Source organism: Impatiens glandulifera, chromosome 8 (genome assembly GCF_907164915.1).
Source record: "Impatiens glandulifera chromosome 8, dImpGla2.1, whole genome shotgun sequence".
In the NCBI taxonomy this organism is placed as follows: Eukaryota; Viridiplantae; Streptophyta; class Magnoliopsida; order Ericales; family Balsaminaceae; genus Impatiens; species Impatiens glandulifera.
In genome coordinates, this window is record NC_061869.1 from 8729440 (window position 1) to 8740323 (window position 10884).

General features: G+C 29.4%; 1 protein-coding gene across 1 annotated transcript; it reads left to right on the forward strand.

The window, feature by feature from the left end:
• Window positions 1-8042: 8042 nt before the first annotated feature.
• Window positions 8043-10371, forward strand: LOC124912361 ((3S,6E)-nerolidol synthase 1-like). The gene is made up of 6 exons (XM_047452970.1): window positions 8043-8483; window positions 8575-8962; window positions 9249-9467; window positions 9543-9681; window positions 9760-10011; window positions 10084-10371. The coding sequence occupies exons 1-6, from the start codon at window positions 8075-8077 to the stop codon at window positions 10369-10371; spliced, it is 1695 nt and encodes a 564-aa protein (XP_047308926.1). The 5' UTR covers window positions 8043-8074.
• The last annotated feature ends 513 nt before the right edge of the window (window positions 10372-10884 follow it).

The following is a 10884-nucleotide window of genomic DNA, read 5'->3' on the forward strand; positions in this document are numbered from 1 at the left end:
AACATTCATATACACTTCTCTTTATGATCTAACACATTCTTGAACATTTTAACATTAAACACAAACTAAAATTTTAAAATAAAACACACACTTGATAATATTAGTTAGGAGTCTAGATTATAACCAAAAAAACCAATTAATTTAACAATTTGGGACATATTAATTCCGAGAGTTAATCATAAAACCCTCGGTTTTTATGAGTATTTCCGAAAGTTTTACCCTAAACTCTCGTAATTTCTATGTCACAAATTGTTAAATTAATTGGTTCCTAATCTTCTAATGGATTTGAACATTATTAATTTAACACATTTAATACCTTAACACATCACCCATATGATCAAACTTTATACACATACATGTCATCATATATAAACACAAACATATAAATACACTTCTTTATATAATCAAACACAATCATAAACATTTTAACATTAAACACAATCTTAATTTTTAAAAAACAACACACACTTTATTAGATTAATTAAGATCCTAGATTGGAGTGTATCAAACAAATAATTTTCCAAATTATGATTTGGTAACACCGAAAGTTAATAGTTAAACTTTCGGTTTTTTGTGTGTCACCGAAAGTTTTAAGGAAACCTCTCGGTTTAAAGTAGGGTATAAACCGAAGGTTTATTTGAAAACCTTCGGTTTTTACCCATTCCCATACTTAGAAAAAAATTTGATTTTTTTAATGCTAGGCAAAAACCGAAGGTTTATTTGAAAACCTTCGGTTTTTACCCATTCCCATACTTAGAAAAAAATCTGATTTTTTTAATGCTAGGAAAAAACCGAAGGTTTATTTGAAAACCTTCGGTTTTTACCCATTCCCATACTTAGAAAAAAATCTGATTTTTTTAATGCTAGGCAAAAACCGAAGGTTTATTTGAAAACCTTCGGTTTTTACCCATTCCCATACTTAGAAAAAAATCTGATTTTTTTAATGCTAGGCAAAAACCGAAGGTTTATTTGAAAACCTTCGGTTTTTACCCATTCCCATACTTAGAAAAAAATCTGATTTTTTTAATGCTAGGCAAAAACCGAAGGTTTATTTGAAACCTTCGGTTTTTACCCATTCCCATACTTAGAAAAAAATCTGATTTTTTTAATGCTAGGCAAAAACCGAAGGTTTATTTGAAAACCTTCGGTTTTTACCCATTCCCATACTTAGAAAAAAATCTGATTTTTTTAATGCTAGGCAAAAACCGAAGGTTTATTTGAAAACCTTCGGTTTTTACCCATTCCCATACTTAGAAAAAAATTTGATTTTTTTAATGCTAGGCAAAAACCGAAGGTTTATTTGAAAACCTTCGGTTTTTACCCATTCCCATACTTAGAAAAAAATCTGATTTTTTTAATGCTAGGCAAAAACCGAAGGTTTATTTGAAAACCTTCGGTTTTTACCCATTCCCATACTTAGAAAAAAATCTGATTTTTTTAATGCTAGGCAAAAACCGAAGGTTTATTTGAAAACCTTCGGTTTTTACCCCAATTTTAAAAAAAATATTGGTCAAAACCGAAGGTTTTTAAATAAACACTCGGTTTTGGCAATGCGGTTTTTTTTTTAAAAATTTGTGAAAAGTAATCAAAACATAATTATTTAATAAAACATATTAAACCAAACAAAACAAACATAATAACAACAATTCATAAATATTAAAACATAACAGTACGTCATAAAATCCATAATAAATCTACAAATTAATTATTAGAGGGGGTGGAAGGAGCGGGTGGTTGATTCAGTCGACTCCTCAACAAGACAAGTTCCTGTTCGAGATTCTCTAATCTCTGAGACATTTCGGCCCGGTCCGCTTTGATTTCACTAAGCAAACGACCTCTTTCGGCATCCCTTAGTCGGATTTCTTCCATTTCCAGCGTCATCTTTCTGACCTCTTCCTCACGTGCCGCAATTTCAGATTGTGTTATCAGATTCTGGTAACACGGATGCAGTTTCTCCGGTGTACGCCGAAGTCTCTTCCATGTCGAATCATCACCCATATCCTACAGATCATATATGTATATATATATATTCATCAAACAAAATAACGTAAACTAACATAAATCTAAATCTTTCAAGAACCAAAACAAAAAAAACCAAATCAAACAAATTACCTGAAGAGAAGAACCCGCGTCTTGGCTTGGAAGAGGCAGGCGGCGGCGGAGGCGGAAGAGAGAGAAAGGAGAGAAGCGAAATGAAAAGAGAAGGGTTAGGGTTTGTATTTATAGAGGTTGAGGCCGAAGGTTTTCATAAAACTTTCGGTTTTGATATTAGTCAAAACCGAGGGTTTTTCAAATAAACCTTCGGAAAAAACCATTACCAAATTTAGAATTTTTTTTTAATGAGCAAAACCGAAGGTTCTTTGTAAAACTTTCGGAATTAAAAAACCAAGGGATTTCAAAACCGAAGGTTCTTTGTATAACCTTCGTAATTAAAAAACCAAGGGATTTCAAAACCGAAGGTTTTTACAAAAACCTTCGCAATTAACCCACACCCAACACTTAGAATTTTTTTGGGTTTTTTGGGAAGGTAAAAACCGAAAGTTCTTTGTAGAACTTTCGGTAATAATGAATAAACCCGAAGGTTTTACACCCCACTCGGAATCTATTTTTAATCCCGAAGGATTTGTTCCTCTCGGGAGTATTTAGGAGAGGTTTACAAAACCTTCGGGAAAAACCGTCGCTAAAGGCCCTTTTTTTACTAGTGATTAAATCTTGGGTATTACAATAATGATAGACTACTTAATACCCTATTACCGACATTTTAATCCTTTATTATGAACTCTTTTACCATAATTCAATAAACCAATCACTAATCACAATTCACCTCTAATATCGTGACCTCACACACATCTTATCTCTCCACCAAACCAACCACCAAAGAAATCTCAATCGACCTATCATCTCATGACCTCACATTTTTTTCACCCACCATTCCCCCACATTTTGTGACCTTATCAGTGAAATTAGCCATCTCTAAAATTATCAAAAAAAAAATACCATTAGTTTGTCCCATCACATTTATTCACTAATTTTTCATAAAATTGCGCATAATAGGTTTTGAACCATTGGTCTTTATTATGTATCATAAATATTTTAACCACACTAGACAACCTAATATTGTTAATTTATATTTATAATTTTGAATATATATAATTTATATTAAAAAAAATATATTATTAACTATATATATATGGTATTTGTTTTATAAATTATCTAATAAATACTTATTATTGTAATATATTTTAATTAAATTTTTATTTTTAAACTTTTTTAATCTTTTATGTGTATATATAATATTAATTTTTTAAAATATCTAGTTAATACTTATTATTTTAATATATTTTAGTTAAAATTTTTATTTTAAAATTTATTAATTCTTGAGATGGATTATATTTATATATGAATGAATTATCATTGTTCTATTAATGCTGATTTTTTAATATTACTTTTAAATAAATTTTGAAATATGAATTTCATATATTTAAATTTATTGTTAAAATTATTATATATTTCATTTAAATGAGAGAAGGAATACAAAATGTTTTATCGTTTTTTGGAATTCAAACTGAACTAACCCATGCGGACAGTATCCATTTTCACTCAAGCTAAAATCCAAATTAACCAAATGTCTGGAACAGACCATCTCAGTCATTTAGATTTAAGCATTATTATTATTATTATTATTATATATATATATATATATATATATATATTAAATATAATATAATATCCATATTTCGTAAACAAACAAACTTCGGGGATGGGCAATAGGCAAAAGTATATATTTAAATAAAATAAAATACAACATGCAGCTGCTGCCACGTAATTCTTTCTTTAATGAGTAGTTATAATTGTGGAGGGAGGAGAGAAAACATCTCAATTATTATTAAAACTTTGTATGCCCCAATTTTTTTTTTCTTCTTTTTCTTGATTGGACAACAGAAAACAAAATAACAATAAATCAAATATTTATGTTCTTAACTTTTATTCTATTCATAATTATTACCTTTGCCATTAAAATGTTCAATAAAAAACCTTAAAAAAATTTTAAGTTCACCATAAATAACAAGAAAATTAAGAACAAACCTTAATATTGTTTAAAAAAATGATTCAACATACTTCAATCATCAAAAAGTTATAACTAAAATATCATAGGTTTGAAAAAAGTTCATTTTGTAAAATGTTAATGTCAGTACTGGTTTTGATGTATATAATTTAATTTAACTATACATATGTAAGCAAAAATATTTTTTCCAGAGCACGACTTCTCCTCCACTCCATCTGAGCAAGTGTTCCAAAATGTATGCAAGAATTGTCCATCTCTTTATAAGTGGCACTAGATCGAATGGTAGGGGTCTGGTTCACACCTACGAACTCGTGGACGTGTCTAAGGATAAATCATTTGAGATGACTATTATAAACACCCGCATTTTACGCTTTTATTAAAATTTGACTATTTTAATGAAATAAAATATCACAAATAAATCAAACAAGTGGATTACAATTTAATTTTATCTATTTTATTTATTTGTGTGTTTATTTTACAATTTAGGGAAAAAATTGTTGTGTAGATGTCCAGACCCAAAGAAGCAAGATAAAAAAGGACCAGACCCCAAAGAAGCAAACATACGACCGACTCTCCTTTTCCTTTTCTTCATCACGTGTGTTCTCTCCCCAATGAGGATCAAACAAAGCTAGACACCAGGAGCCTCCTTTCAAAAAAAATTGGTTTTATGATTTGTTGGACAAATTGTCTAGAGTAAAACACTAAGCATTTCCGAGGCACGAGGATCACGAGCTCTCCTAAAACGTAGAGACGCGGCAACAAATAGGACAAAATAACGAAGCACAAGCCCGCGAAAAAACCCTATAAAAACAACAATAGGGGACGGCCAAGGAAGGGAGAGAAAAAAGAAGAAAAAGGTTTTTCTTAGTGATCTGGATTTGAAAGATACCGAGTGATATATTGGAAGATTAATTATCGAGTTTTAATTCAAAAATACCATCTGGATACATTTTGGGTTTCGAGCATTCACTACTCGTCACCGGCTACTAGTATTTTTATTTTTTAGATTTATGACTCATGACATAAACGGATGCTCTAGAAACAGATTGATATAAAACTAGACACAAGTTTAGACTTGAATTACTTTTAAACGCATGCCCTAGGATTGGATAAATAAATAAAATGTAGAATAATAATTTTTCAAATTATCAAAAGTTTAAAGTAAAGACTGTAATGTGACAGACACGTAAGACATAGCGCGAGAGTCATTTCTAATGTGTAACAAAACACCAAACCAATAACAAATCTCTAAATTACGTTTGAACACGTAAAATACTTTTCTTTCCTAATTTCTAGAATCGTAATTAGGTGCCGACTCTAAAAAAATCAAAAATAGTCTAAATCGACGTTTTTAAATTCACTTTAGTCAAACCTACCATTTTGTTCCTCATCTCACTCGAGAGTAAGATGAGTTATGGGACGCGACTAACGAGTATCAAAAATCTCTTCTCAGTAAGAGTCGATTTTTGGCGTTACAACTTTAAAGAGTAAAACTCAAGATTTTCATTGGTTCTTTTTAATTTATTCGGAATGAACCCGAGAAGGTTAATTTGGAGAAACAATTGTTATGTTAATTTGTTTTTTTGGCATGAACTCGAACTAATGACCCTGAGGACATGATCAGTTCATATGCTCTAATAATGAGTTATGTGTTTTCAAAGCTTTGTGTTAATTTTGTTTAAATGGTCCTGAGTGAAGACCCGAATCAATAATCTTATGGTAGCGTTTGTTACGCGGTATTAGTTATATAAGTATAAATTGTATAGGGTATAAATTGTGAGGAGGTATTACGAGATATAAATTATATAGGTTATTAGTGTTTGGTAAGAAGTATAAAATATGTATAAATTATATAGGTTTATTGTTTTGTATTTAGTTAGTGGTATAAGAAAGTAACACAATATTTAAAAAGACTATTTTACCTTTATATTTATATAAATTATTTTTTTTTATTTTAATATTTATCTTATAGGTATTTTGTACTATTAATTATATTAAAATTAATATAAAAATCATATATAATTTTCATATAAATGCATTTTTAATATAAATAATATGATTTGTATTATTTTATATATAATTTCTTATAATTTAAATTATATAATTATATAAATAAAACTTATTTATATATGAATTAATATTTAATAATTATTTTTTAAATTTATGTATTATTATGAATATATATATATATATAATATTAATTGTTTGTATAAAATAAATATTAATAATAATAATTTTATAAAATAATATTTGAAATTAGAATGGTATAATTATAAATTAGTTTCAAAAATAAATTATATAGATATAAGTTGTATTAATTAATAATAATATCACTAATTTATATAATTAATTATATATATCATTTATTCATAATTTTATAAATTAATTTTATATATGACTAATTATAAATACAATTTTATTTTATAAATTAATTTTATATATGCCTATTATTTTTTAATTAAAATTATTAGTTTCTTAAAATAATTATAATATTTAACTATATATCAATTTTTCACATATAATTTTTTATACTTACAAAATATGAGTTTTAATTTGTTTAAAGAGATAAATAAAATATATAAAAATTAAAAAATCAAATAAAAATAAGTAATTACTTATTTATTATTATTATTATTATTATTTAAATTGAAAAATTAAACATAGTTAAATATAAATAAGTATATAGTTATAATTTATATTTTATTATTATTATATTTTAAATATAATAAAGAAATTAAAATTTTAATAATTATAAAACTAAAGGATAAAAGTGGAATATTAAACCTTATACATGTTTGTAACTAGTAAAAATAGTTACTATATTATATTCTTTTGAAGGTATAAATTATACCTAAATAATCCTATAGATATAAATAATAATCAACCAAATAACAAATGTAATTTATCATTCTTATACCTTATAACAAACATAGCCTAAGATTATAAGTTCATGTGCTATATAATATTGAGTTATGGGTCTCCAAAGTTTTATTTTATATTCTAGTTGTTTAAATATTATGTTAAAGAATTAAAATTGATGGATGTGGACAGTCCGGTTTAATATTTTCTTCTTGGATTTGATTCCCGGAAGGCACTAGACTTATAGTTTGATCGATATCACTATTCAGCCCCCACCCTCCTTGGAATTGCCTATCTAGAATCTGACATGATCAGTCTGCTTTCTCTTTCATTATGTTTGTCCTTTTTTATTTGGTTTTTTCCCATGTTTCCTTTATTCTTCTTGTGTCGGTTCCAAAATGTTATTTTCGTTTTTCATTTGGGGATCGTTTAAGGAATGGGTTATTTAGATTTTAAATGTGCTTTGCCCAAAAAAAAAACTTTTGTTTGACTTAAATTAGAAAAAAAAAACTATGTTTTTTAATTTTTATTATCAAAATAACCCTGCACACAATCTTCAGAATGATTATTGTGTTAAAAACTCATAGATACCAATCTAGACTAAGGCCTTGTTTGGATTGAGGTTTTTGAAAAAATCTAGAGAGGGAAAAAAGTAATGATTGGTGATGATTTTGAAGAGGTGATGATTATTTTTAGTAAAAAGACTTAAAGGGTATTGATATATATGAATAAAATAAAAAAAATAATAATTTAAAATAGAGGGTATTTTAGTATTTTGGTTAATGAAATGAATGATGTGATTGTTGAGAAGTGATGGATGGAAAAACTGATTTTAGATGAGTTTTTTAAAAATTTCAAAGAAAAAAGGCTTAAGAATCTCCCTCTCCCCTCTCTTTCACACACTACAATAATAACATCCCTCCAAGGGTTAGTTCGATGATTGTCTGACATCTGTATATAGAAAAAAAAAAACAATAAATTAAGAAGGTGATGTTTCACTTTGGGTATAGGTATAATTTTATAAATGTGACAGAAGTAGTGTCTGTACTGTACTGGTAATATTGAAATATCCCCTCCAAGGTTTGTCTTCTCCATTGCATTTAAACTTGATCCTGAAAACCATTTTCAAATAAACTATTACAAAACCAAATGCTGATCATCGGCCAATCTGGCTCCCAGATTACTACTCTTGTTTCTGCTGTCTGCAACGTCAACAACAACAACTCACATGGCCAAAACAACCACCACCACCCAACAACTGATCATAGGAATAAAAGATGCAGAAGCAACTTGCATATGGAGAAGCTGATAAAGGAAACCAAACAAGTCCTCGACAAAATGACATCAGAACACCATCGAGATCAAAGTCTGCTTATGATCGACGCCCTACAACGCCTGGGAATCGATTACCATTTCCACGACGAAATTCAAAGTATTCTTAGCAACCGTCATTATGTTGATTTCAACTTGCATGGCGGATCATACACTGAATACAGTCTTTACCATGCTTCCACTCGCTTTAGACTGTTGAGACAACAAGGCTTCAACGTCTCCTCATGTGTGTAGATCTTCTTTCTTTCTTTTCTTATTATATATTTGAACTAATAAACCCTTTCATGACTTTGGCTAATTCTTATTGACTTAACCAGATGATGCGTTTAAGAAATTTAAGAACAACAAAGACGGGAGTTTTAAGAAGGAATTGATACTTGATATCAAAGGACTTATGGGTTTATACGAGGCATCACAGATGAATATGGGATCAGAAGATTTAGTGCTCGACGAGGCCGAGGAATTCAGTGCTCGGTTCTTAAATGCTTCAATGAGTAGTCTTTATGATCATAGGGAAATAAGATTGGTTGGAAACACTTTAAAGCACCCTTACCACAAGAGCTTGTCTAGGTTCATGGCCAATGACTTCCTTAAGGATTTCAATGGCTTTAATGGATCATGGGAAAATATGGTTAAGGAACTTGCAAGGCTTGATTTTGATATGATCCAGACTTTGCATCAAAAGGAAGTTTTTCAAGTCTCCAAGTAAAATACTTAATTACCTAATATTGAAGATTACATTTCCAGTAAAAAAAATTAAAAATATACAATAATACAAACCAAGGCCCCGGAAATTTGAGGGTGTTCTAAACATAACAAAAAAAAAGGTGTTCTAAACAAACAAACAAAAAAAGTGTTCATATTTTTTATAAACAAAGTTTTTAAAAATTACCTCATATCAAACAAGGCCTCACAAGTCACAACAACTCTATCCAAATTAAAACTAACATCGTTTTTGTTCACTTTTAGTAAGATTTTTTTTATGTGGCAGATGGTGGAATGACAAAGGTCTAGCGAAGGAATTGAAGTTTGCTAGAGATGAACCTGCTAAATGGTATTTATGGTCCATGGCAACCATTACCAACCCTAAGTTTTCTGATCAGAGAGTTGAATTAACAAAGGCAGTCTCATTTATCTACCTCATAGATGACATCTTTGATGTTTATGGGTCACTAGACCAACTCACTCTATTTGCAAAAGCCATCGAAAGGTATATATGAACCATCATTCTCCATTCATCATTTTCATATTATGTTTAATCTTATCATCAATAATAATCATGCAGATGGGACTTTAGAATGGTAGAACAATTACCAGAATGCATGAAAATCTGCTTTAGGGCACTCGATGACGTCACCAATGAATTTTCATGCAAAGTATTCAATCAAAAAGGTTTTAATCCTGTGGATATTCTTCGAAAGGCGGTTAGTATATAATTTCATTCATAATTACACACTGCATGAGCACTGTTTTGAATTTGAATTATTTGAATTTATTTGCAGTGGTCGAATCTATGCAATGCATTTTTAGTAGAATCGAGATGGTTTGCTTCCGGGAACTTACCTAACGCAGAAAATTACTTGAAAAATGGGATTATCAGTTCCGGCGTGCCTCTCGCGTTACTTCACCTCTTCTTTCTACTCGAAACAGATATCAACTCAACAATGGCGGCTAATAATCTATTGAATGATTGTCCCTTGATTTTCTCAATTTCCACTATTCTTCGTCTCAGCGACGATTTAGGAAGCAACAAGGTAAGTATGTGGATAGTCTGGGTAATTGTAACATAATTAACATGTGCTTTGTTCGGAAATGTGTATTGGCAGGACGAGAATCAAACCGGAGAAGACGGGTCCTATGTGGATTGCTTCATGAAGGATCGTAATGGATGTTCGGTAGAGATGGCTAGGAATAATGTAATGAGGATGATTTCAGATGAGTGGAAACGCATTAACCGTGAATGCCTCATCTCTTCGAAACGTTTCTCGCCAATCTTTACCAAATCTTGTGTGAATTTTGCGAGGATGGTTCCTCTTATGTATAGCTACGATCAAAATCACAATCTTCCGCTCCTTGAAAAGTTCAAGCGAACAATGTTTGATAATAAACATTAATTGTGAAAATTGTGGTAAGTAGTTTGTGTGTTATCCTATATGTAATAGTTATTACTAATACTATCAACATAATCGTGGTAAATATGCACAACTTTAATTTATAAATGTAATCTCAAATCTTCAGTTGCCTCCGCCAAGGCTTTAGTTGCCATTCGTAGAGGACTTCAATAATCATCGCGAGAAACTCTGCATTTAACCCTATTGTTTGACCATATACTTAAAATCATTATTTTTTATTTGTATCATTATCTTATGTCTCATTTACTCTTAAATTTACTAATTTGAGGGGAACTTCAAATTGTCAAACTAATTATTGTTAGTAGCATAGTAGTGGTAACTTTCTATATAGTCAATATCTTATAGGTAATATTGTTAACTACCCACTATCTTTAGTTTATAAATGCGGTCTATTTAGTTCACCACATCTATTAGGGTGTGTTTGATAACTTTAGAATTAGCATTGGAATTAGAATTGTAGTGTCCAATTTCAATATTTATGTTTGTTAGACACTT

What these genes read in the sequence shown, in the direction of transcription:
- LOC124912361 (XM_047452970.1), top strand. Translation starts at nt 8,075, where the DNA reads ATGCTGATCATCGGCCAATCTGGCTCCCAGATTACTACTCTTGTTTCT. An exon ending in AGGCTTCAACGTCTCCTCAT is followed by an intron (nt 8,484 to 8,574) that starts GTGTGTAGATCT and finishes TGACTTAACCAG; the next exon opens with ATGATGCGTTTAAGAAATTT. An exon ending in ACGATTTAGGAAGCAACAAG is followed by an intron (nt 10,012 to 10,083) that starts GTAAGTATGTGG and finishes GTGTATTGGCAG; the next exon opens with GACGAGAATCAAACCGGAGA.